Source organism: Eremomyces bilateralis (assembly GCF_010015585.1).
Source record: "Eremomyces bilateralis CBS 781.70 unplaced genomic scaffold P152scaffold_1, whole genome shotgun sequence".
Taxonomy (NCBI): domain Eukaryota; kingdom Fungi; phylum Ascomycota; class Dothideomycetes; order Eremomycetales; family Eremomycetaceae; genus Eremomyces; species Eremomyces bilateralis.
The window spans coordinates 780,949-806,385 of record NW_022985067.1 but is presented as its reverse complement, the minus strand read 5'-3'; the positions used below and the strand labels follow the sequence as shown (position 1 = coordinate 806,385).

Below are 25,437 nucleotides of genomic sequence, written 5' to 3'. Positions count from 1 at the left end.
TGCTTTCTGCAGCACACATATCATGAGGTACCATAGCACCTCATGACTCGTAATCCACTGCCCGTTGCCTCGCTCGGCGGTACCGGCACCTCCAACGACGCCGGAGCACTTCGGTCATCATCGTGTAATGGTACTCAACCCGACGCCGTCCCCTCCCTCCCCGGCTCCCACAACAGCTCCACCACCTCATCCATCTCCCCCCGCTCCACATCGCCCTTATACACGTAAATCTGCCGCAACACCCCGTTCGCCATGCGCACCGCGTCCTTCAGCCGATAGCTCTTCTTCTGGTCCGCCTCTAACTTCGGCCGCAGCGGCCCGAAGCTGAAATCGTACTCATGCCCGCTGATCCCGTGCGCGGGGTACGCCCAGGTGCCCTCGCAATGGGTCAGGTCGATGTTCTCCAATCCCTCGGGGTAGAGGGTGATGCTGTACCCGTTGGCGAAGAGCGTGTTCTCGCCAAACTGCCAGCGCTGCAGATAGCAGTCGCCGCAGACGCCGGCCACAGCGGCCTGGGCCATGACGGGTTCGTCATACCAGGATTTCCAGTGGTGGATGCTGAGGGGTTGGATGCCGCTTTCGAAGAAGCCGGAGAGGTCGCCTAGCATGTCGTGCTGGTAGAGGCGGGTGATGATGGTCAGCTTGGTGCTAGTCTTGGTGTAGATGCAGTCGCGGAGGATGCCGTCGCCGGTGTCGACGGAGGCGTCGGCGATGCAGGTTTCGAGGACGGGGTCGAGCTTGCGGGCGAGCGGCATGGAGATGAAGACGCCGGCGCCGCCGAAGGCCATGAGACCCCAGACCTTCACGTGGAAGAAGTCTTCGGAGAGGCCGCCGAGCCAGAAGGGTTTGGTGTGGTCGTACTTGGAGAGTTCTTCGCCGATAGGGTAGAGAGAGGGGAAGAAGGTGTCGTCGTCGAGAATGCCCAGCCACTGGGTTCGAGAGGTCGTGTATTTCATCATATCGCGGATCATCATGAAGTGATGGTGCTCGATGGGGATGTCGCGGTCGGTGCTCCGGTCTTCATCGTTGTTGTTGGGAATGTACTCGGTCAGAGTCGGCGCCGTGAACTTCGCCTTGATGTCCCAGTCCGCGTATTCTTTTTCCAGCGCCCGCAACTTGCCCGTCTCGCTCGCGTCGACGTCGACAACAACGCCGATCAACTCCGCCCCGGAAAGAGCCAACCAATGCGCTGTCGCGGGCAAGGAATCCCGGATCCGTTCGTACTTGGACGCCACGCCGAAGATGATATGTGCATATTGCTTCTCGGGATAGGTATGTGGGACGTTCAGCGGGAGCACTTCGCACGGAGGGATATCTTCATGTGCACACGACCCGAGGTCGAGGACCGACTGCTGCGTGATCAACGATCCGGGCAGCTTCTTGACCTCGTCTCGGTCCGATTTTCCAAACATCGGCTGAATGCATCGTCTCGACCATGTCACGTTGGTGCCCAAATCCAAATCCTTCTGTCGAAGGTATTCGAGCTCCGGCCAGCATTCGTTGGCGGGGATCGGAGCGGCGTAGGCCTTGTCGATGGTCTGCGGGATCCGGGAGGTGTCGTAATAATTGACTGGAGGTCGAAGCGGCGTGAGCTTGGGATCGGACCAGGAATACTGTAGGCGGAAAGCGACTAAAAACAGGAGAAAGAGGGCGACGACCACGATGGCGGCCACGCTTTTAGCGTATCGTTGCGGAAGCAACATGATGTATAAAGTTTTGACTCTTATAAAGTCGACTATAGAGTTGACTCAAACCCCGAAAGGAGACCGAACGAGACAAGGGAGAAGAATAGCTGGTTCACAGAGACAAGATGGTCATGATTTCTGATGAATGTCGACGGCTGAAAACTGGAAGGGCAAACACCCTTTTTGACCCATTCATAAGATTTGAGCCATTCACAAAGTTCGGATGGAGCAAAGAATGGAACCGGGAGTTGAATGTCGAAACTCGAAACGAACGATGATGGCAACAAGTGGCAGGGATCACCGCCTGATGAAAATTCCAGGGGCTGAACGCCACATGTTGATTGCTGTGCCTCAAGCAATTTGATATGATGCGCATTTGGGGTTGGAGGATCAAAGGATCAGGGGGATGCACTCCACACTTCTTAACTCTTCATATATTATACGTCCATAGGAAAGGTACCAGATCTTCGGACTGCCAGATATTGTGAATTGATTCAAAAATACCTCAACAATATGATCATCAATATTGACAACCTTCCATAGTGTAAAGTGTCGACCCAGTGACCCACTGGTATCTGCACGCTACCATATACTACTACGTACTGCCCCCACTACATGGCTCTATTACTCCGAAATCCGAAGATGCAGTCATGGCCGATCGGTGATGACAGCCCAAGATACCTTCGATGAGTCCGACTGTGTGAACGGTTGAAAATGAATCCTGTGTCCAAGCTGACTGTTTTCCTTCCCTTGACAATTGATTTGGTTCCGAGAATTCGAGTATATAGGGTTTGACCTCGCTTCTCTAGGTCTAAATGGAGTCCCTGGATGTAGAACTTCGCCCAATTGCGACTGCTCGGTTGAGAGGAGATGACTCCGGTGTCGGAAATCCTCAAGAGCTGGATTCACAGGGAAACCATCGAGAGCCTTCATTGCAGGATGGGGTTCAGGAGTTTTCTCTCCCGCCAGCAGATGGAGGGAAAGACGCATGGCTATTCCTGGCCGCGGCGTTTATGGTCGAGTCCTTAGTTTGGGGTAATTCCTTCGTTCTAATACCTATATCGATGAGACACTGAGCAAGATATAGGGTTTCCATTTTCATATGGTGTCTTCCAGCAATATTACAGCACTCATGAACCGTTCGCCGGATCCAGCAACATCGCCCTAATCGGCACCGTATCCTCCGGAATCATGTACCTCGACTCCCTTATCGTCTTCGGTGCCATGAAAGCCTTCCCCAAACTCCGCCGCCCCTTCGCCGTCATCGGCCTGGTCATCCTCTGCCTCGCCCTCGGCCTCAGTTCTTTTTCCCAGACCGTCACCCACCTCATCGCCACCCAAGGCCTCCTCTACGGCATCGGCGGCTCCATCGCCTATTCCCCCACCATTCTCTTCTTAAACGAGTGGTTCATCCGCCGCAAAGGCCTCGCCTTCGGCATCATGTGGGCTGGCACTGGGCTTGCCGGTGTCGTCCTCCCCTTCCTCATGCAATGGCTCCTCGACTCCTACGGCTTCCGTACCACCCTGCGCATCTGGGCGCTGGCCGTGTGCATCCTGACCGCCCCGCTGCTCTACTACCTCAAACCACGGCTACCGGTCTCTCCGGCGATGCACGCGCGGCGCCTCGATTTCCGGTTCGCCACGACCCGGGTCTTCGGCATGCTGCAGATCGGCAGCGTGGTCGAGTCGCTGGGGTTCTTTCTGCCGTCGATCTACCTGCCGATGCACGCGACAGCGCTGGGAGCGTCGGGGTTCAAGTCGTCGCTGACGTTGACGCTGCTGAACTTGATGAGCGTAGTAGGGTGCGTGTTCATGGGAATCGCGGTGGATCGGTTCCATATCACGACGTGTATCATGTTGTCGACGGTGGGAACGTGCGTCGCGGTGTTTCTCTTCTGGGGGCTGGCGTCGAACCTTACGCTGCTGTACCTGTTCAGCATGATCTACGGGCTTTTCGCCGGGAGTTATTCGACGACGTGGTCGGGCATCGTGCGTGATGTGCAGAAGGTGAACAACGCTGCGGATACGGGGTTGATTTTTGCGCTGCTGGCGGTCGGGAAGGGTTTAGGGAATGTGGTCTCGGGTCCCCTTAGTGAGGTGTTGTTGAAGGCTGGAACGGGGTGGGGAGGGAGATCGAAGTTCGCGTATGACAATGGGTATGGAGGGTTGATTGCATTTACTGGAGTGACGGCCTTCTTTGGAGGGTTTAGCTATCTTGGGCATCGGGTTGGGTGGATTTGATGGATCTATCTTCGTAAGAGTAGATGTACCTGGTCGTTTGCCCTGATACATCATTCAACCTCCAGCCCAGACATGCCACACGGATAGAACAAACCCGTACCACGGGTATATATATTCCGGCTTCTTTACAAATGGTCTGATAGAACCAGTAATCAACAGCTTACGAGGCACCGGAGTTTTCCGTCCGGCATCGGACTTTGTCTACACGAATATGTCGAAATTCTGTCATCCGGAACAAGAGAATTAGACTCCGGTATCTAAGTACCGCAATGTATCATCCTACCGTAGTGTTGCTGCGGCAAGTATGTACCCAAACACGCATATTTTACCCCCAGGGATATTACACTCTAGAGTACCTATCGCATCCATCCAACTCGCTGCCGTTTTACCCGAAAACCAGGTGCCTTCAGGGTCCAATAACCTCCCGTACAGAAAGTACCTTGATGTTGGAAGTCAGAGCAACTCATCCTGTGTAAGCCGCAGCAGGTAGAAGGGCGCGATGAGGGGAAAATGGCCGACTTCCTACCGCGATCCGTATCCGCTCGTGACGAGCTTGGTGTTGTTACGTACGAGATGTGCGGAGTCTGACTGAACGGATTCCAGTCGGGTCCACACAGCAAACTAAGGAATAGCGGCCGCTATCAGGAACGGATTTTCTGCTCTGTACCCACAATTGATCGAGTGGAAATTCCAGTCATCGTTTCGCCCGAGGGGAATTTAGATATATATATTTTGCCGCGTCGCTGTATTTCTCCCGTTATCTTGCCATTATTCGATCGGATTGATGCACCTGTACATGTACCGATGACGTTTGCGAAGCGGGAGGCGTCGGCTTCCTTGAATACCAACAACCATGCAAATCAGGATCGGCCCGACAACCCAACGAACCTAACAATTGAGCAATCCGCCACGGCGTTGGAACCCCCCGTGTCACGCATCTCGAGCAATCGCACGTCGGAGGTCTCGAGAGCAAAAGACGAAGATGCGATCGAACGGAGCACGAGCCCCGATGCAACCAGCGAAGACGGAAATAGTTCCGCGGGGCAGGTGGCGGTGGATGTTGAGACGGGAGCAGATACAGTGGCATTGGCAAGAGATGGTCCTCCTGAGGGAGGCTACGGATGGGTGTGTGTGCTCTGCGTTGCAGGAATCAATGCCCACACATGGGGTATGAATAGCGTGTGTAACCTGCCAACCGCCATTGTCCCCGAAAACCAGCTAACAAACGCAGTCGTACGCTGTCTTCCTCGCCCACTACCTCAACACCAACACCTTCCCCTCCGCCTCCCCCCTCGACTTCGCCCTCATCGGCGGCCTCTCCATCGGTGTCTCCCTCCTCATCTCCCCCCTCTCCACCTACCTCCTCCACACCTTCGGCACCCGCCCAACCCTCCTCCTCGGCACGTCCTTCCTCCTCCTCTCCTTCCTCGCCTCCTCCTTCGTCCGCCCGGGCCAGCTATGGCCCCTCTTCCTCTCCCAGGGCCTCTGCTTCGGCTGCGGCCTCGGCATGCTGTTCGTCGGCTCCGTCGGCATCGTCCCGCAGTGGTTCCAGCGCCGGCGGAGCCTCGCGAACGGCATCGCCACCGCAGGGAGCGGGCTGGGGGGATTGGTGTATTCGTTTGCGTCGCAGGCGTTGATCCGCCAGGTAGGGCTGGCGTGGTGTTTCCGCATCCTCGGGATCCTCACGACGGTAGTCAACTTGGTCTGCAGCCTGTTGGTACGCGATCGCCACGCGGCGGTGAAGAGCGTGATGACGCCGTTCGAGTGGCGGTTCTTCGCGCGGTACGAGTACCTGCTGTTGACGACGTTCGGCGTGTTTAGCATGCTGGGGTACGTGGTGTTGCTGTTCAGCTTGCCATCTCATGCGGCGTCATTGGGGTACACTTCGGCGCAGGGGAGCATCCTCGCGGCGATTATGAACTTGGGGCAGATGCTCGGGAGGCCGCCGGTAGGGTACTTCAGCGATACCGTCGGGAGGATCAATATGTGCGCCGCCATGACGGCGACGTGCGGGGTGTTCGTGCTGGTCTGGTGGATTCCGGCCACCTCTTTTGGGGCATTGGTTGCCTTCGCCCTCTTCGGAGGGTCGGTCGCGGGGACTTTTTGGGCGACGATCGCGCCGGTTACGGCGGAGGTCGTCGGCCTCCAGGAGTTGCCTGCTGCACTTAGTATCTTGTGGCTGGTCATCGGACCCCCATGCATTGCGAGTGAAGTGATCGGTTTGGAGTTGGTCAAATCTAACGGGGGGAGATACCGGGGAGCACAGCTATTCTCGGGTTTCATGTATCTAGGCGCTGCGCTATGTATGGTGTTCTTACGGGCTTGGAAAATCAAGGAGGTAAGGAGACTGGCCAGGGAAAAGGATGTTCCCGTGGACCAGATCAGTGTGGTCGACATGGACTCCAAGAGCAAGGAAGGATATACCACGGGGCTTGACAAGGAGATTGGAGTGGATGGAAATATGGGAGACGGTCGAGCGGATTCAAAAAGGGAATCGGTGCGGGAACGCAAGACGAAGCGCCGCGACAGCTTCTTAGGGTTAATATTTACCTGGACCAAGGTCTGACGGAAATCTCGCACATAATACCACAAGACACCATAGAAAGACTAGTCGTCCATATAGAAAGGCCTCCAATGCCAAGGAAATTGTCATTCATACTCTTTTCCATATCCCTATTGTGCAGCTAAGGCGCGGTTAACTGTCGATGCGAATGCTTTATAAAAACCCGAGGCGATATAGCCCATAACCAGCCGGAGTCCCATCCCCGAAATCGCAAAAGCCAGACGCCGTGCTTGAACATAAAGAGGTTCTCTCCCCGTACGGTGGAAAGAATCGACCGCGTCCCGGTTCGCTCATCGAGCCTCGAACTGCACCATCCTACTCCATGTTAACGACGGCGTCCATCATCGCCTCTCCAAGCGAGCTGCTTACCTCTTCGTCCTCTCCTTATACAAGACGCGGCTGCCACAGGCCTTGCAACGGATCAGCTCTCCTTTCCGGAGCTCGACGCGGTTGTCGCAGCGCTCGCAGAGGTAGTATAAACCGCGGTCGGCGGCCGGTGTTTGGAGGGCGGTGCCGCCGGTTTGTTGTTGGGAGGACATGTTGAAAGGCGATGATAGTGGTATCAGGAGGTGGTAGGGCGTGTGCAGGGGCTTTGGAGGGTTCCTCGGAGATGGTCTGATACTGTCTGATTGGAAGTGCGATGGTGGAATGAGTTAATTATGAGTGTAGTGATGATGGATGGATTCGAAAGCGTGGGATGAAAATTAAAGTGGGGGCCGGTGTCTCCGAGTCGCCTCCGATGAATTGCATTATCAAGCAGACCATGAGTCCTCCTATTGTCATTTCACCATTGTCTGCCATACACTACTCAAATTCTCGTCTAAACTCGCACTTACCTAGTTCTTTGTCTGTGAGACCCAGTTCTGCCTCCTCCAATACTCCAGAATACAAATCAACTGGCAACAACTTCCTCTCTTTGCCCCCCGCAGAGCGCTTTTCCGGTTATTGTTTAGGCGATGAGCGCCATTCTCTCCGCGGATGACTTGAATGACTTCATTTCACCGGGCGTTGCATGTATTAAACCCATAGAATCCATTCCTGCTGAGAAGCAGAATGGCGAGCCGGTATGCCAGTCCCTATGACACTTGCGATTCAGACTGACGAGCAATATAGAATCCGTATGAAGTCACGACGGAAGACAAAGTCGCGGCCGCAAACCCCACTCCGGCACAGATATCCTTGACCGATTGCCTCGCATGCTCTGGCTGTGTCACATCTGCGGAGGCCATTCTCGTATCACTGCAGTCACACCAAGAAGTGCTGGACACACTGGATGCTAACCCCTCCCTCGACCCCTCCGATCTCGTTTCTGGCTCCAGGACAGCCGAATATCATGACCACACACAAAATGGGGCAAATGGAGTTTCCAATGGTGTATCTGAAGGAAAGCTGTTCGTCGCGAGCGTCAGCCCGCAGGCCAAAGCCAGCATCGCCGCTGCCCATGGCATCTCCTTCTCCGATGCCGGACACCTAATCGAACAACTTCTCTCCGGGCCCAATGGCGTGAAGACGGGAGGGAAGCACCACAGCAGTTTCGCCTGGGTGATTGACACCAACGCGCTCCGCTCCGCATCCCTTGTATTGGCCTACGAGGAAGCCAATTCCGCTACTTCCACTTCCTCCCCGAAACGACCCGTCCTCGCCTCGGCCTGTCCAGGCTGGATCTGCTACGCCGAGAAGACCCATCCGCAACTCCTTCCGAATCTCTCAGCCGTCAAATCCCCGCAGTCTCTCTCTGGCGCGTTGCTGAAATCCGTGCTCTCCAGGGCATACGGCATCCCGCCGTCCCAAATCTGGCATCTCGCAGTAATGCCATGCTTCGACAAGAAACTCGAGGCCTCCCGCGGCGAGCTCACCTCCGACGCCTGGGCACCCGACTCCGCTCCCCCATCCGATCCCGTCCGCGACGTCGACTGTGTCATCACCCCCCGCGAACTCCTCCAGGTCGCCTCCCTCCGCAACCTCAACTTCGCCACCCTCCCTCCCCAACCCGTCACTCGTCCCCGCTTCCCCGACCCCACCCTCTCCGCCTTCCTCTTCCCACCCTCCCACTCCAACCGCGGCGCCCCCGCCGACCCCACCGGCACCTCTGGCGGCTTCCTCTCCCACATCGCTAAACGCGTCGCCGCCTCCACCCCCGGCAGCCGCATCCGCGTCGACCGCGGCCGCAACGCCGACGTGCTCGATATCGTCGTCGAGGACCGCGACGGCCGCACCGCGTGGAAAGGTATGCGGTGCTACGGGTTCCGCAACATTCAAAACCTCGTACGGAAGATGAAGCCGAAGACGAACCGGTTGCTGGGTGCGCGGAAGGCGCCGGTGCGGAAGCGCGAGGGGGATGCGGCACCTGGGAGCGAGTATGCGTATGTGGAGGTGATGGCGTGTCCTGGGGGTTGCACGAATGGCGGGGGGCAGATCCGCGTGACCGAGTTGCAGGAGCTGGGGTTGAGGGAGGGGGATGCGGAGGGGCGGACCGTGGCGGGACCGAAGGAGCAGAGGGAGTGGTTAGCGAAGGTGGATGAGGCATACTTTTCGGCCGAGTCAGATTCCGAAGAGCAGCGAGGAACGACGGCCAACGGTGATGCGATGGAGATCGATCCACCGACGGAGCGGATGACCAGCAATGGGCATGCGCTGAACGGCCAGGCACCAGTCGATGCGAGCGATGTCGATGCGGACGTCGTCGACGGCATCTCGAGGACGTACATCCTGAGCGTTCTGGACCACTGGACGTCCCTAACCGGCGTGCCGATCGAGAAACTGGCATTCACGACCTACCGGAAGGTGGAGAGCGATGTAGGAAAAGACATCACCGATACCCAGCGGGTTGCCGGGCTGGCCAGCACCATTGGCGGCGGGTGGTGAGCGAATTATTGGAGGCATATAGGTACCATGGGCCACCGACTTTGGAGGGGTTTTGCAGGAATAGAGGCGTTGAGCGGATATGATGTTTGAGGAACGAGGACTTGGATGGGTTACAGCGAGCATTGAGAACGAGGATTCGCTCGCGAGCTGACGAGTGGCGGATTGTGCAAGGAAACGATCTGATCAGTCAGGGATATCATGTCACCTTTATCGACAAACATGGACATAGCCGCACACTTGTAGTCTGAACGTCTAAGGACCAGCAATGATACCCCGTTTCTTGCATCAACACTACAATCCAACAGAGATGCGCCCAGATTTCTCACCGCTCACATATCAAAGACATAGTCCATGTCGTCTCACATCAAGAAACCAATCGTGAAATCCCACAGCCCACAGCAACCCGGAAGAACTCTCCCCGCGTCGCAAATCCCAATTCATAACTCCCGTCATAAACTAATTTTCCGATATTACACTTTACAACTGACACAACTTCCCAAGTTATCCCGGGATAAGTACCTGGTTTTTTCAGGACGGCCAGGATGACCGATGTTGGACGCGTCCGGGGGTAAATTTACGCGACCTGCATGCATTGCGGACGCGACGCGTTGGGGTACGACAACGAGGATGATGAGAGAAATACCTATTGTGCAGATGGAGGGGAATCCCGGTTTCTTGAATTCGATCCAGAGGATGGAAATCTAGATGAGGGGAAAACCGAATGTCACGCACTGCAGTCAGCCGACGATGCTTACACAGGTCCAGGGAGTGCTTTTGCGCGACGTTTCCAGCCGAGCCGCCATGCGGTGCCGCGAGCGCACTGGATTTGAGTGATTTCAAGCACATCGGATGATACCACCCACCAGGAAGCGGACGGGTAGCTACAGTAGTGCAGAGCCGGCTTCAGAAACAGCTGTCACCCAGCCAATCCATGATTGGAATTTGTATCCGGATCATCTTTCGGCAGCGCAGCGATCAGCCTCGTATCGGCATTGCGCGCCGGCCAGGCCGGGCACCAGACAGCCGACCGCAATATCTTAGATCTGTGGCGATCAAGTGCAGAGAGGTTCATCGTGATGGGGAGCTGCGTGGAGGGCGGTGAGAATTCCGAGAATGGTATTACGCAGGTAAGTGGCTGAGGCGTTGAGCAAAGTTGCAGAGACAAGAGCAGCGGGAAGCGATAGGTCAGTAGTGACGACCAGAGAATTTGCATAGATTCCCGATGGATGCATAGAAGCATGATGGATGCACGCACTGCAGTCTTTGAAACATCGTCCCTTGTGGAGGACGGGAGGCGGAGGTTGTGAAACTCCAAAGCATTCCATGCATGACGTACATTATTGGACAACCATCCCACAATCCGCGATCAGAAGTGCTGACAACGACACACGCTCTACCTACCCGTAGAAGCATGCTCAATACACCAGTAATCTCGAGATACCATACCCATAGACAATGATCTCATGCCGTCCGTCGATACGGCAATTCGAGCCAATCCATCCAAGTTCGAGATCTCCCATACCGAGGCATCGGCCATCCACTTAATATATAGTTAACTACGCCTTCTTCATAGACGCCGATCGGCCCAGTGACTCGGGAACAGCTTTGCGATCTTCCTACTACCTAGGGCGATATAAATCTCCGGTTCGAGTGCGGAAGACCAGCGGCTATCGTCGGTGTAGGATTGCCATTGAAGGGGAATGGGGAATGGCGATGTGTCGTGGTACGAGATCGCCACAAGTTTAGTTGCCGTTCTAGTGGCACCGGACGTAGTATTGAAGTTATCTAGATGGAATAAGACATGCATGAGAGATGGTTGTGGGGTTCCCAAGATCGGAGATTTATCCTTCGTGGGCGATGAGGGTCAGTCGGTTCAGTGATCAGTTAGGTCGTTGATCAATGATCGTGCACACACATGACCGATGACAGATAGTGGGACCTTGGCGGATTCGTAGGTTGTGCAGATCTTCGGGTGTTCAGCCGTGGTATTTGCTTAGTTTACCCACTTCATATCTGTACGATCCAGTTCATACGCCGTCATTCTCTGGATATCCGTAGATCTGATGATCATCGACTGAGGACGTCGTCCAAGTCTGGGAGACTGAGACCAAGACCCATCCCGTACCAAACTCGACTTCCGCCCTTCAGATCAAACAGATAAGAATAGAATCGATCTCTCTTTGCCACATGGGAGACCGTTAAGTTGGTTTCTACCCTCAGTACTGGAACTTATCGGTTCCGGGAAACCGACTACCTATTTCTCGAGTTGGATCTTTTGGGAGAGCCGTAGTTGCACGCATGTACAGTACATACAGGGAATCCTTCTAAGCAAACCAGAAGCAGGTTTCTCTTGTACCTGATGCGTTGGTACTTGGTAATATGCAATATGCAATATGCAATATGCAAGTGATCATGATAGTGAATATACGACCGTGGAAGTGGGGGTGGTCTTCTTTACAGATCTGACAGGATTACAGGAAGCGGTGCGGGGTGGCTGGGATGGCTAAAACTTGAAACGTCCGCTTGATAAAATCCTTCCCTCAATGTTCTCGAAGGTCGACCTTGCGTCATATTTTGATTGGGCTGTGGATATCATTTGAAAGCTTCTTCGGCTTACACTTCACATGCCAAACTCCATTGGGAGTGAGTCTGTCATCGTTCCGAAGCCAAAACCTGCATGACTGGGTGGTCATCTCGTAGACCTAGGTACGTAGCCAGACTCTGGAGTCTGGAGGGACAAAGCGCTTGGTGGTCTCGCGGCCTGCGGGTGACATTTTCAGGGTGTCACCATGATGCGACGACTGCATTGGGTGCATCCGTTGCGTATGTGGCTAGGTGAGGTGACTGCGTCCGAAGCGCGAACACTTACGAGGAAGCCCGGCGGGAAAAGATTTGGATTTGGCGGGCGTCCCTGGTCGAGGAGGTGGTTTGTCTAATATCAAAAACTGGGAGGGCTTGGAGCCTTGGACGGAAAGGGAGGGCACGGCGTCATACGTAGTAGGAGCGGTTGATCGACGAGAACATGGGTTGGGTGTCTTCCAGGTCGCCAGCATCTTGCAGAAGTGCAGACTGTAGGTGGCCGGGAAGGTTTGATAGCTTAATATTACAGGCTCTTAATGCTTTTTCACTCTTTTGATATTGGGGGAGATGAGACACTTATGCTTGGGTAGGGGGGAAATGACTTCATGCTCTCCCCCGTCAAACTCTTCCCAGTTCCCACCAATATGTGATCTCGCGAATGAAGAAATGGCCGTTATGCATATCGGCTAATTATGGTCCATGTATCCAGTACGGTGTAAAATGATAAAATCCATATCGCAGCAACCAGCCAGCGTGAGAGAAATGCGTTGCAGACTTGCTGTCTTGTACATCAGTCTCGTCACACGTGCAGTTCACTGAATGGGCACACCTCTCCCGCTAAGGCGCTAACTAGAAACCAGAAATCCCCCTTTCCCGTGCGGCGCAAGTCAACCGGGAAAGCCCCTGCCCGGGCTGTCCCCCTTGCATTCACGTTGGGAGCGTCAGGGCCAGTGCAGTTTTGGGAGAGAACTCCCGAAAGGGGGCATTTCCGCCAATGGGCCGATCCAATCACCACCGCGTTCCCATCGACTGGGCCACACCCGGTTACGGCGAGTTTAAACCACCTTACCATAGCGTATGCGCCGGTGCAATTCCCCCGGTATCTGGCTGGATTACTGTTTATTTGGAGTCTGTGACAGATTGTGAGCGTCTTGGAGAGCGCTCAGTGAATGCGCAAATTCACCTCGTCGCCTGCACTGTGCCCACGACACGCAACAACGTATATGTCATACACAGCTCTCCAAGACCAGTACCAGCGCAGACGAAGGAGATTTCAATACTTGCCTACAATTATCTATCATCTCTATTGTAAAAACCGTTGATACTTACCATCCTTACCTTACCTAAGCCGCTTTCGACTTTTCGTGTCTCTCTCCCCCCTTGAACTTGTCATCAAAGTCTCCACTGATCCGCCGCGGCAACCAACGCTCCCACCTACTCCCTGTCCCAACTTTATTCGCATTTTCGTGTCCCCTTGGCCATTCGCCGTTTTCCCTCTTTAGACCCCAGACTGGCAGATATCCTTTTGGCGCTGTGGAATCGCAAGTCGATCGACGTCGAATTTGGCTGCTTATCGTCCCGACAAGTGAAGCGACGTGTCTTGGTGCTTATCCGCCTACCGACCACGTCCTAGCCAAGCGAGAACTCCTCCGCCGTCGTTGCGGTCGCTGTTAGAAACTACGCGCATGAGCCTCATGAAGGCCATATCGTCCCAGCACGACCAGACGACGCCTGCACCAGAAGCTTTCTCGACTCAATAGAATTTTCCACTCCGTCACCCCATACTTCGAAACGCGTTTTCCATCCGCCTCCCCTCGAACATTCGAACGCGACCCTGCTAGAGCATTTCAGACCATTTGAACCGACCAGTTGAACCGAAACCTGGTGGGAGGAGGGATCTATCCAACATCGGAGGTTGAAGAGCTGCGCTTGCCACGCACGCGTCGTCCCGGTTCGCTCTTTCCCGTAGACGATGGCAGGTATCGCAGCATCACCACCTGGATCTCCACCGGAGAAGGCGCCGCGGCCGATGAGCGTCATGGTGAGGCCGAATCGCAGTGCGAGCCGAATGAGCACGAGCAGTCGGCAAGGCGGGAGTCGAGCATCGGATGAAGATTCGAAGACGTCCGTGAAAGTTGGTAGGTGAACAAAGAACCCGCTCCGAATTTGCTGCATCTTTTTGGCAGAGAGAAAGGCATTCCCCGATATGGAGAAGGATATCATGGACTTCCTAGGGCTAACCCATACTTTCTCCCGCAGCCGTTCGTGTCCGCCCACCGATCCGCCCCGGAGACCCTGGATTTGAATTGATCCCACAGCGGTTCCGTGGTTCAACCGCCCAAGTAACCAGCCAAACCAGCCTGACGGTCGAATCCGCGCAGGGGAAGAAGTTGTTCGTCTTTGATCGCGTGTTTGGTGAGGATATCAATCAAGAAGGAGTTTGGGAGTACCTCAGCGAGAGCGTCAATCACTTTGTGCAAGGCTACAATGTCTCGATATTGGCCTATGGACAGTCAGGCGCGGGGAAGTCGTATACCATGGGGACGACGGGCCCGCAGGAGCAGAATGATGCAACCCTGATGGGTATGTATAGTGAAGAATGTGTTGTTACATCGCTAATGGCCCTGTAGGCGTTGTTCCACGAGCAGCTGCGGCGCTGTTCGAGAGGTTGACAGGCTCCTCCGGGGATCGAAACACCACATCGGGCATCAAGAAGCCGCAACGATACTCCACACACGGACTTCAGGCTCTTCAGAATGCCGTGTCGAAATCAGCAGATAAGAATTGGCAAATGAAGGCCACCTACGTCGAAGTATGCAATGCGAACATCCACCCCAAATTCATGCTAAAACATATTAGATATATAACGAGCAATTGCGCGATCTCTTACTCGACGAGACGGTCCCGATGAATGAACGACCACAAGTCCTGGTCCGTGAGGACCCGAAAGGCCGCATTTTCCTGAACGGCTTGAAGCAAGTCAGTATCAATTCCATCAGCGATCTTCTCGATGCGCTGAATTTCGGGTCTTCCATCCGTCAAACGGACGCCACTGCGGTCAACGCGAAGTCATCCCGATCTCACGCGGTCTTCAGCTTGAATCTCATTCAAAAGCGAAGTAACACTCCAAAGGCAGAGAAGCGCCGTTCGATGCCTATCGAATCCATGTCGGCCTCGGAAAACTGGGTGACCGTGGACAGCAAGCTTCATTTCGTCGATTTGGCCGGTAGCGAACGTTTGAAAAATACCGGCGCCCATGGTGATCGTGCCAAGGAGGGTATCTCGATCAATGCCGGTCTCGCAAGCTTGGGCAAAGTCATTTCTCAGCTATCCTCTCGACAACCAGGATCGCATGTCTCTTATCGAGACTCCAGATTGACCCGCCTGCTACAGGACTCTCTTGGTGGAAATGCAATTACCTACATGGTTGCATGTATAAATCCCGCCGAGTTCCATCTTAGCGAAACGCTGAACACCGTGCAATATGCGCAGCGTGCCCGGGCGATCCAGAGCAAGCCTCAGATCCAGCAGGTCGCGGACGACAGCGACAGACATGCCGTCATCGAACGGCTTCGTGCAGAGATCTCGTTTCTGCGGGACCAAATCCGTCTGTCGGAGCGAACGGGTGGACGCTCATCGGCTCCGCAAGAGCGGGCAGAGCGGTCCAATACCCGGGAGGTGGAGCTGCAGAACCAATTGCTTGATATCCAGGAGAACTACGGCACGTTGAGTCAGCGACACGCGAGGCTGATTTCCGAGATCACCAAAGCTCGGGATTCGGGAGATATGGAAGACACTCCATTGTTGAAGGATACGATTGGCGAAAGCGCGGTGGACAGGTTGAAGCGATCGACGTCCTTCGGCGAAGCCGTGGAGCAAGTTGTTCTCGAGTACGAAAAGACCATCCAGAGCCTGGAATCATCTCTGGCCACCACGCGAGCATCCTTGGCGAGCAGCGAAAGCACCCTGTTGGAAAAGGAAACCAAGATCGCATACATGGACACCGTCACCCAGCAACTCCAAGCACGCATCCAGAAAGCCATGGACCGCGAGGCCAACGACGAGACCTACCTCCGCGACATCGAATCCCGCCTCTCCGGCGCCACGAGCGGCGAAGAGAAGAGTTCTGCCATTGTCCAGAGCCTTAAGAAGGAACTCACGCGTGCTCGGGACAATGAAGCGAGTTGTGAGGAGTACATCTCGACTCTAGAAGAGAGGCTCGCGGAATCGGAGCAGGACCACGAGATGATGCAGCGCGAGATCGAACGACTGGAACACGTGGTGGAACGTCAACGCAGCATTGGGAAGCTTGACACTCTCCTTTACGAGCTAGATACTATCCGTCAAGGCGACTCGAAGGCGGAACAAGTTGGCGTGAATGGGCACGATCGCAAGCAGAGCGAGGGAATCCACTCGATCGCCGAGCACGAGGATGACGAGCAACTCAATGGCGACGCCGAGCACAGTGACGACGGAAACCTTGAAGCTCCGGAGTTGGACCCTGAGGTAAACTCTCAGGACAAACCCGAGACCTTGAAGATGGATACGACACAAAGCGACGACGACCAATCCAGCGTCTATTCAGAGGCTGGGGAGGCTGAACCTGTCAAGGAACCCAAGTCGTCCGAAGGTCCTTCACAGTCTCGGTTTGTCGCCGACAAGCTCGATACGGTCACTCACGAGCTTATTGATCTGCGCATGGAGCATGAGGTGACTCTTAACGACTACGACGAGTTGACTCGCAAATATAAGCTGGCGCTCCGTACCCTCGCCGAGCTGCAGGATGCGGTCGACGAAGCACGCAACGGTCGTGACCCGCTGTCCGCGAACTCGACGCGCCCAACCTCCGTCGTACAAGGGAGCGAGGCGAACGGCATCGCCGAAGACGGACAGCCATCCACATCGCGCACGCTTTCCTCCGAGTTATGGTCGGTTGGTGAATCCCAGGACTCCATCGATCCCTCCGAAGCCGAGACGGCGCAAACATCGGCCGCTGCAACGGTCACCGATGCCGGCGAGGAGGTCGCCGAAAAAGAAAAGGTGCCGGAGAAGGAAGGCGGCCTTCTCGCCCAGGAAATGGACAACCTCCGCAAACTCGCCGAGGAGAAGGAAAAGACCGTCGCGGAACTCAGAGAAAGCCACGCGGAGCTCCAAGAGCAACACCAAGATATGCTCGATTACGTCGAGGAACTCAAGGCGGAAGTCCAAAAAGCGCAGCTCGTGCGCCCCTCTTCCCCATCGCCCGTCATCCGCCGCAAATCCAGCCAAACCGTTCTATCCACCGACCGCGCCACCCGCTCGTTCGCTTCGCTCCGCAACATCGCGCTCGAGAACCTCGAAACCGACCCGGACGCCCTGCAGAACTTCGAGCTGAACATCAACGCCGTGATGACGGAGCTGCACATGCGCTCGGAGCGGGTGAGCGCGCTAGAGACCGAGCTGGCCGCCGTGCGCAAGGAGATGGAGGCAAAGATGGCCATCATCTCTGGGCTCACGCGCGAGCGCAGCTCGCTCAAGTCGTCGCCGCTGGATATCTCGGTCGTCGCGCAGTTGCGCGATCAGCTGATTGAGAGTGAGCGGCAGATGCGAGCGCTGCAGGAAGGCCAGGGGAGGCGGGAGAAGGAGCTAATGGGGGAGATTGCGAAGTTGCGAGCGGAGGTCGGGGGTGCCCAGTCGAACGGTGTGTCTGGGGAGTCAGACGGGGATGGCGTGCGTGGAGACGATGACAACGCAACGCAGGTGAAAGTCGTAGCGCTGCAAACTGAGGTCGTGGAGTGGAAGTCGAAACATGACGCCAGCGTGGAGTCGATGAAGCAGACCGAGGCGAAGTTGCTTGCTACAATCAACGAACTCGAGGCGTCGCTCCAGAAAGCCGAGGCGACACATTCGCGGGAAACCTCAGCGGGCTCCAACGGATCACTACCCAACCACGCTGACCAGACTGACCTGATCTCCGCTTTACGCAAGGAGATCGACGAGCACAGGAGCGTCGCGGCAGCCAATGCTGCCAGACTCGCCCAACTGGAGGACTCCCACGCCAAGATCCTGAGCAGCGTCGAAGAGGATACCCAGGCTCGGGAGCTCACTGAGAAAGAACTTCAGACGCACCGCGGTCTCGTCCGGAACTTAGAAGGGCAGATCGAGGAGCATATGTCGACCATCAAGCTGCATCAAGAAGGGTTGGAATCACTTCGGGAGTCACATTCGAAGGAAGTCGAGGAGCTCAATGCCAGTGCATTGGCAGCTCAGACTGAAGCGAGCCAGAAGTTGCTAGGTCAGTTGGAAGAGCTGAAGCAAGCCCAGGCTGTTTTGCAGGAGCAGCTAGCAACGACTCAAGAGGAGCATCGTTCGGCAACGGAGGTCCTCAAGTCGGAGTTGAGCAACTCTCAAACGCAGCTGTTGATGGTCGTCGCCAGCATCTCAGACTCGTTGAACAAGGACGCCACGGTCGACAACGTCCACGAGCACGTCCGCGCTCTCGCCGACGAGCGGAAAGCCCTGCTGGAGAAGCACGAGAAAGCCGCGTCGCAGCATAAAGAGGCGACCGACGAGCTGGAATCCGTCAAGCAGAAGATCGGCGGGCTGGAGTCCAATGTCAGTGAACTGAAGATGATCAACGACGAGACGCTCAAGGAGCTCGAGCTCGTCAGCGAAAAGGAGAGGAAGAGCTCCAGGCTCGTGGAGGAGCTTGAGGAGCAATTGAACTCGAACTTTGACTCGCATCAGGCTGCGAATAACCGACTGTCTGCGATGCAGACTGAAAGGCAGATGCAGCTAACGCAGACAATGACCGCGAAGGCTGACTTGGAGAGGGAGCTCGAAGAAGCACGTTCAAGGATTACTGGTCTGGAGGTAATACACTGCCTTTTTCTACGTCACGACAATCGCTAACAATATATCTAGTCTCAACTCGACGGTCGCCGTCACTCACAGCGCGCTTCCCTTCAACCGGGCGAAGCCAACGACCTCCAACGATCCAATTCCAATACATCCACCAGCACCAACCTTCGCAAATCCACCTCGCACACCTCTCTCCCCTCCCCACCGCCCGCAATCCCTCTGCCCCCCCTCCCTGGCAACCCCCCCGCCAATTCCGCCCCATCGCCGCCCACCTCCCGCCACCAATCCAAAGACATCGCCGCGGCGCAACTGGCCGAAGACCAAGAAGCGCGGATCCGCACGATCGAGAAGCACCTGTTCGCGGAGAAGCAACTCACCGCGACGCTGGAGGAAGCGCTGACGGACCTGGAGACGTCCTCCACGAAGCTGAAGTCCGAGATGGACGGCTGGCGCCGCAAGTGCATTAGCCTGGAAGAGGAGCTCACGGCGATGCGCAAGGAGCGCAACGCCAGCCGGCTGAGCGTGCAGCAGCTGGAGGAGGAGCAGCGGAGCGCGCGCATGCGGATCGAGGCGGAGAAGGCTAACCTGGAGGCGCGGATGGCGCAGTTGGCAGCGATGAATAAGAAGGGGAAGAAGAAGAGCGGGTTGAATTGCTTCTAAAGGAGAGGAGGGGGTGGAAAATTGGAATCGGGCATGACTTCATGAGACTGTAGTATGGATCTCGGGGAGAATTTTTGGGATTGATGGCGTCCTGGAGTCGGGTTTGAGGGAACGACGTGTGTTTTGAGTTGTTGGGACTTCGATTTCGTTCGTCCTTTTCACTTCCGTCTACAAGATCTTTTTTTCGTTTCGATGATTTCGCTTCATACCCCCTTTCCTTACCCTTTCCCCTATGTACCTGTATCCGCTGTATCCACCACCTACCGAGACCGTTCTCATTCGATTCCCTGTATTTTCTCTTTCCGTTTCGCTTCGTCTACATACATGTACTCCTTCCCGTACATTGGCGTCCTCTTCACTGTACAGAGGCCCATACCACCGCCCAACTCGGCACCGCGCTCGTTTTGTTCATTTTCTTTTTCTCTCTACATGATGTGTTACGTCTGAAACGGTATCAGAGGCAACACTCAGTTCCGAGGTGTGAGTTGATATCCATACCGTTAAACCATTATTATAGTGTCGTTACACCAAATTATATAACTTAGTCAGTCTCGCCGTGTGGAAATTCGGGATATTCGCCACTGGGGTCAATGTGCAATCGTGATAAGCTTCAAGAGCATACGCAGGAGTTCACTTAGAACTAACACCGGATTGCAAATGGGCAATCAGGTAACGACTGGGCGATAGTGTATGATAATACACCTTTCCCGTTCCGCCGTCTGATGGTATGCTTGGAATCTTCTCCATTGACGTATCTCGTTCAGATGGAGCTGATTTCCAGTTCCCCATGCATCCCACGCACCGCGGCACCAGGAATCGTAGTGCGGGATATCGGATAAAAACTGAGGAGTTCGGGGCTAAACTCGGCTCAATGCTTGACGTCAGTTCGAAAGATCGTCACGCGATTTGATGCCGATCTAAGTCACTAATATCCTGTTAAGTTCTTCGAAGGAAGTGGTGTGGTAACCATAGTATTTGCTGTTTCCGTAAACCCCTCATTGTTTCTTAGATCGGTTCCGATATCGGTTAGATTCAGGACAACTCTCGCCATTCAGCACCAGAGTCGAATAGAAAGAGCTTGGGAACATTGAGATTTGGAAGTAAACCCAGTATCATTATTTTAAATTAGAAGAGATGGATCTCGCTAGGTCAACGGGTTCGGACGCTCTCTTTTCAGCGAAGGGACTTGTGATCGTCATCACAGGAGGGGGTACTGGTACGTTTACTGTCAATTGATCAATCCTCCTAAACTCGCAGTGAGGTGCATTGCATGTTCCCAATCTAGAGTTTTTGTCAACATCTATCCATACTCGTAGTCTTTCGTACCGCTGTTCCGATCTTTATGGACGAGCACACCCGTACCCCTCCTCACCGTTTCCAGGCATCGGTCTAGCTTTCGCCAAATCCCTCCTCAACGCCCAAGCCAAGAAAGTCTACATCCTCGGCCGCCGCCTCAGCGTGCTCCAAGCGTCTGCCGCCTTCATCGACCCCAGCGCTGCCGTCGTCACCGCCATCCAATGCTCCGTGACTGACCAAGCCTCCGTCGCCGCCGCGGCCGCTCAGATCGAGCGGGAGGTCGGCTTCGTCGACGTGCTCATCAACAACGCGGGCATCTCGGGGCCCGAGCATCGGTCAGCGTACGCCGCGACGGACATCAAGCAGGTATCCGAGATCCTCAGCGGCAGCTGGGAGAAGTGGGAGGGGACGTTCGCGACGAATACGGCGAGCGTGGTGGGGGTGAGCGCGGCGTTTCTGCCGCTGTTGGAGAAGGGGAACGAGCGGCGGGGATGGAAGAGTGGGAAGTTGGAGGCGGGTGGGAAAGGGAGGGAGCGGGATGTGGAGGTGGCGAGACGGAATGGGTTTGAGGAGGGGGATTTGAGACTCAGTCAGATCCTCACGGTGGCGAGCATCGCGGGGTTGATGAGGAACGTGGCGCATGGACTGGCGTATTGCGCGAGTAAGGCGGGGGCGATTCATCTGGGGAAGATATTGGCGAGCATGTTGGCGCCGTGGGGAATTAGGAGTAATGTGATTGCGCCGGGGGGTGAGTTATCATACCGAGTTGAAATGGGAGTGCCGACTAATGACTGCTTAGTGTTCCCGTCAGAAATGACAGAAGGCGCGAAGTTGAGGTGGTCGTTCAATGAAATTCCGGCTAATCGTCAGGGCGTGTTTGAGGAAATGGCCGGCCTCATACTCCATTTGGTGGGACAGAGCGGCGGATATAAGAACGGCGCGGTAGAAGTTATTGATGGAGGCAGGCTCAGTGTCTACCCCGCATCATATTAGACTTAGACTCTGGTAGCAAGAATTTGGTAAGATAGAGACTAAATAAAGGTGCCAGGGGATAAACCAGTGGCTTCTATTCCATCGGTACCATACGCTATGAACAATAGTATCAACGTCTGGTGCAACTCGAAATCAGTCGGACTCCCACAGAACATAAAACACCGCTGTAGGACTCCCACCACCAAATAGTGATGCTGAACAGGAAATCTATCTGAACAAATCCGGAAAACTTGATATGCTACTTCACAAAACGCCCTAACGATGCTCCTCTAACAAATGCTCAACGATACTCGATGCTCAGGCAGTCTCGTCTTTCTGTGGCGTGATAGACCACGTACATTCGGGCTCCCATTCTCGATAGGGCGTAGCGGACACGGTCTGACCCTTGGGGACCATGTCATGTTTCAGTTCCCACCCAGCACGGCGACAGAGTTCGGCGACAACGAGGTCGCAGTCTCCTAGGAGAGAAATGTCGAAGTTTATGTGGTGGCAGGGCTGTTGAATGTTAGCATGGGGACTAGCAACATAAAGCAAGGTCACATACATCACGAGAAATGTAGATATGCGGCACACCCTTCGGAAGGAAATTTGGAATCTCCGACACGGGCTTGACCTTCATGCTCGTCCCTATGACGATGACAAGATCCACGACGTTGTAGTCCTGATACTTGATGACATCGAAGAACTGCTTCGGCAATTGTTCGCCGAAGAATGTAATGTCCGGCTAATATCATGTCAGCTAGAAGCCAGCGTAGCATCGTGGACACTATATACCTTCATGACTCCAGGCTCGGGGATATCGTATTGCCCTTCATCATCGCTGTCATCATCTTCTCCACTCCCCCATCGCCTCTTCGACTTCTTGAAGGCAAGGTTTCCGCTTCTCTTCCGCTTCATCTGAGGCTGAACATCGAGCGCCGCCCTGCACTTCTGGCATTGCGCAACTTTCTTGGCCATAATGTAAGGGAAAATGTCACGGCCTGGGACTCGATTGCCGCACTTTCGGCACGTAGCAGTTGCCCAGGAGCCATGGCATTGGATGAGCTTGTCCGACACGATTCCAGCATTTGCTTCGATATTGTCAATGTTCTGCGTGTAGTTGCGCCGAAGCTTGCCTTTGTCTTGGAGGAGACGGATGAATTGATGAGTTGGCGAATAGCGCGTTAGGTCCGGTAGAAGCTCGCCCGCAAGAGAATAGAAGATGCTACCGAATGTGAGTAATGCCTGTGGAGCCAACAGAAATGTGTCAACTCACGAAGGGTCATAATCAAACTCCGACAGATCGAAAACCTGTTCAGGTTGGTCAAATCCTCGTGCGCGGAGTTTGGAGTAGAATCCTGACGTCTTGGAACGAAAGTCCGGGATTCCGAGGCTGGTCGAGATCTAGAAAACCAGTTAGAGTCGGCTTTCGCAGAAGATGATTAACGTTCTATCAGTTGAGCTAAACACTGGAAAGTATGACCACCTTATAGGCCGGAATATGTTTGAAGATGTCTGACTGAAATTACGAAATGACGAAAAACCCAATAACAGTGCGTTGCTCTAGACAAATGTGACAGAGTCATATAAATGTGAATGGGACAAACTTACTCCTGCGCCAGTAATGACCATGACGTTGGAAGCTTTTTGGAGAAGGGAAGCTGCGTCGCCAATCGTAGAATACTGAGAGAGTCTCTGGCGTTTGCCCAACTCATGAGCGATGGCGACGCCCAAAGCCTTGTAGTAGGCCGTGTCCGGTTCAGTCGGGCCAAAGTCAATCTTGACCCGGAAAGCCGTGAGAAGCTTTTTGGCACTGATCACATTGGATTCAATGGACTCGCGCACGAATTCACTGACTTCGACCTCGCGAATGCGCTCACGATAGTAGCGAGCTTCTTCGGCAGTGCATACATCGGGATCTAGGATGGTGTGAGGACGGTTTCGCAAGACAGAATCAAATGTTTCGGCATACCACGTTCATCGTGTTTGTAGGCGATTGTTCCTTCGAGGACATCCTCGAGATAGGAAATATCGGATTGACTATCGTCATCGTCATCGTCCCCATCGTTGGCTCCATCAGTCGTCGCGACGGTGGATTCTTTATACTTCACTGAAGAGGTGCCACTGCCAATGGGTTTGTCAGACTCCGATACCTCAACCCCTGTGGCGACCCTTAGACTGGACATATTGGGACGGGCCAAGTTCGGATCTCGGTGCTCCAGGCTGACAGTGCCTGTGATCGAGTCTGCCATGTTGTTTTTCTATTCGAGGAACAAAAGCATGGCCTTGTTAGTCAACGACAGTAGTGTTTGATTCGAAGATCAGGGATATTAAGCAATGAGATTGAAGTGTGTAGGTTCAGTTCAGTTACACGCGCCTCAGGGTTGGCAGTGTTGGAAACTCGTGAAATCGCCACGACATTCGATTTCAACCAATCAGCGCTATGCATCTTTGACTTCCCATATTGGGTGGAAATTTCTGCCTCTGTGCGATTTGCCGTTCCAGCCGTGGATTTATGTATTATTAGAGTATCGTAGAGATCAAATTCACTTTGGATTTCTAAGGACAGGTTGTTGTGGAAATTGTGTACACACTGGCTGTGCCGCATTCACCCAGCATGACGAGGAAAACTTCATTCCAGCTGATGATCAGTCAAGGAGTAAGGTAAGTAACTACTCCGTACTGGCGTTTCTTAATCCCAAGCTAAACTCGACTTTTCTTAATGATTTTCTAATATATAAATACTCTCCACCGACTTATATTTGCATCATGGTATATTATCATTGTCTTCAAGGAATCTGGCAGTCGTCAGAAGTCCTGGCGGCCGGTGTTTACCGAACTGTAGAGTTGAGACGAATCTGCAAAATGGATAGTTGCCGTTGTTGTCCAGTGATAGCGGAATACCTTGGAGAGTTATGTTACTAACCACTCATACCATGATCTGTAGCAATTGCAACATGATTAGGGGCCGTCAGGTCAGTCGTCCTTTAGCGTTTGATAGGCTAATTCCCGCTCCGGGTTCAGTGTTGGGGCAAACAGCCGGCGATACATCACACTGGCCATTTTAGGTTCGAAAACAGCACATTGACAAAGACGTTGTTTCCTCGCGAGGGCGATTATGGTCCCTGAGATCGCAGTGCTGATCGCGTCTTCGGGGCGATATACACCGACAATGTATTCAACCAGTTTCTGATACGCGACTGTCCGTTTCGTGACCCAATCGCTGGCTTGTTGAGGGTTCAGACTCCAAAGCCAGAGCGATGCGAAATGCACATGACAATCATAGCATTCGAGTTCCCGACTGAATCAGGCCAAAGAAGAGATAGGTTTCGTCGTCTTCTCTTATCCATTACCTCGGAGAAACAGGTAATGGAAGAGATCAACTCAGTACGACATCCATGAACAACGGCGATCGGCCGCATTTATAGCGATACCAGTCCAACAAAAGGTAAGGAAACAAGTATTAGGGGACCCCATGATCGCGATATTCACAGTATACTTACATCATCGGAACCACTTGACGTATGCTACCTTCTCAAAGGAGGCCTGAACTGTTTCAGATCCTTACACTTGCAGCGAGCTGGGCTACACATAGAAGTCCGTCATCGTTACAACCCCACCGCCCGGAGGGAGATTTTTATGATACCTGCTCGAAATGGTAAGTAATGCAATTGGTCCACCAGAAAGTCCAGACGCAGCAAACAAAGAACATCTTCATCCCCTCATTGTTGACCT

General features: G+C 54.2%; 8 protein-coding genes across 8 annotated transcripts; 5 read left to right on the top strand and 3 right to left on the bottom strand.

The window, feature by feature from the left end:
• Positions 1 to 134: 134 nt before the first annotated feature.
• P152DRAFT_504476 (uncharacterized protein) lies at positions 135 to 1,944 on the bottom strand (the record flags this gene model as incomplete). Its single annotated transcript, XM_033682375.1, has 2 exons — positions 1,572 to 1,944; positions 135 to 1,526 (listed from the first exon to the last, which is right to left on the bottom strand). The coding sequence occupies exons 1-2, from the start codon at positions 1,701 to 1,703 to the stop codon at positions 135 to 137; spliced, it is 1,524 nt and encodes a 507-aa protein (XP_033538707.1). The 5' UTR covers positions 1,704 to 1,944.
• Positions 1,945 to 2,349: 405 nt separating this feature from the next.
• On the top strand, positions 2,350 to 3,926 carry P152DRAFT_463370 (putative MFS monocarboxylate transporter; the record flags this gene model as incomplete). The annotated part of the gene is made up of 3 exons (XM_033680492.1): positions 2,350 to 2,383; positions 2,658 to 2,720; positions 2,773 to 3,926. The coding sequence occupies 3 exons, from the start codon at positions 2,350 to 2,352 to the stop codon at positions 3,924 to 3,926; spliced, it is 1,251 nt and encodes a 416-aa protein (XP_033538706.1).
• A 667-nt stretch (positions 3,927 to 4,593) lies between these two features.
• P152DRAFT_453678 (MFS general substrate transporter) lies at positions 4,594 to 6,585 on the top strand. The gene is made up of 2 exons (XM_033678429.1): positions 4,594 to 5,105; positions 5,158 to 6,585. The coding sequence occupies exons 1-2, from the start codon at positions 4,731 to 4,733 to the stop codon at positions 6,490 to 6,492; spliced, it is 1,710 nt and encodes a 569-aa protein (XP_033538705.1). The 5' UTR covers positions 4,594 to 4,730; the 3' UTR covers positions 6,493 to 6,585.
• Positions 6,586 to 6,779: 194 nt separating this feature from the next.
• On the bottom strand, positions 6,780 to 7,028 carry P152DRAFT_387913 (uncharacterized protein; the record flags this gene model as incomplete). The annotated part of the gene is made up of 2 exons (XM_033675901.1): positions 6,780 to 6,807; positions 6,859 to 7,028. The coding sequence occupies 2 exons, from the start codon at positions 7,026 to 7,028 to the stop codon at positions 6,780 to 6,782; spliced, it is 198 nt and encodes a 65-aa protein (XP_033538704.1).
• A 253-nt stretch (positions 7,029 to 7,281) lies between these two features.
• P152DRAFT_453677 (putative iron-sulfur cluster assembly associated protein Nar1) lies at positions 7,282 to 9,797 on the top strand. The gene is made up of 2 exons (XM_033678428.1): positions 7,282 to 7,553; positions 7,603 to 9,797. The coding sequence occupies exons 1-2, from the start codon at positions 7,446 to 7,448 to the stop codon at positions 9,352 to 9,354; spliced, it is 1,860 nt and encodes a 619-aa protein (XP_033538703.1). The 5' UTR covers positions 7,282 to 7,445; the 3' UTR covers positions 9,355 to 9,797.
• A 3,779-nt stretch (positions 9,798 to 13,576) lies between these two features.
• P152DRAFT_7366 (kinesin family protein) lies at positions 13,577 to 19,530 on the top strand. Its single transcript, XM_033683222.1, has 5 exons — positions 13,577 to 14,072; positions 14,194 to 14,517; positions 14,565 to 14,746; positions 14,794 to 18,786; positions 18,838 to 19,530. Exons 1-5 carry the CDS (start codon positions 13,907 to 13,909, stop codon positions 19,432 to 19,434), a joined length of 5,262 nt encoding a protein of 1,753 aa, XP_033538702.1. The 5' UTR covers positions 13,577 to 13,906; the 3' UTR covers positions 19,435 to 19,530.
• A 774-nt stretch (positions 19,531 to 20,304) lies between these two features.
• P152DRAFT_510376 (NAD(P)-binding protein) lies at positions 20,305 to 21,790 on the top strand. The gene is made up of 3 exons (XM_033682655.1): positions 20,305 to 20,650; positions 20,720 to 21,478; positions 21,530 to 21,790. Exons 1-3 carry the CDS (start codon positions 20,569 to 20,571, stop codon positions 21,721 to 21,723), a joined length of 1,035 nt encoding a protein of 344 aa, XP_033538701.1. The 5' UTR covers positions 20,305 to 20,568; the 3' UTR covers positions 21,724 to 21,790.
• Positions 21,775 to 24,046, bottom strand: P152DRAFT_453674 (SIR2-domain-containing protein). The gene is made up of 6 exons (XM_033678427.1): positions 23,675 to 24,046; positions 23,314 to 23,621; positions 22,979 to 23,106; positions 22,498 to 22,927; positions 22,268 to 22,447; positions 21,775 to 22,218 (listed from the first exon to the last, which is right to left on the bottom strand). The coding sequence occupies exons 1-6, from the start codon at positions 23,886 to 23,888 to the stop codon at positions 22,021 to 22,023; spliced, it is 1,458 nt and encodes a 485-aa protein (XP_033538700.1). The 5' UTR covers positions 23,889 to 24,046; the 3' UTR covers positions 21,775 to 22,020.
• Positions 24,047 to 25,437: the final 1,391 nt, after the last annotated feature.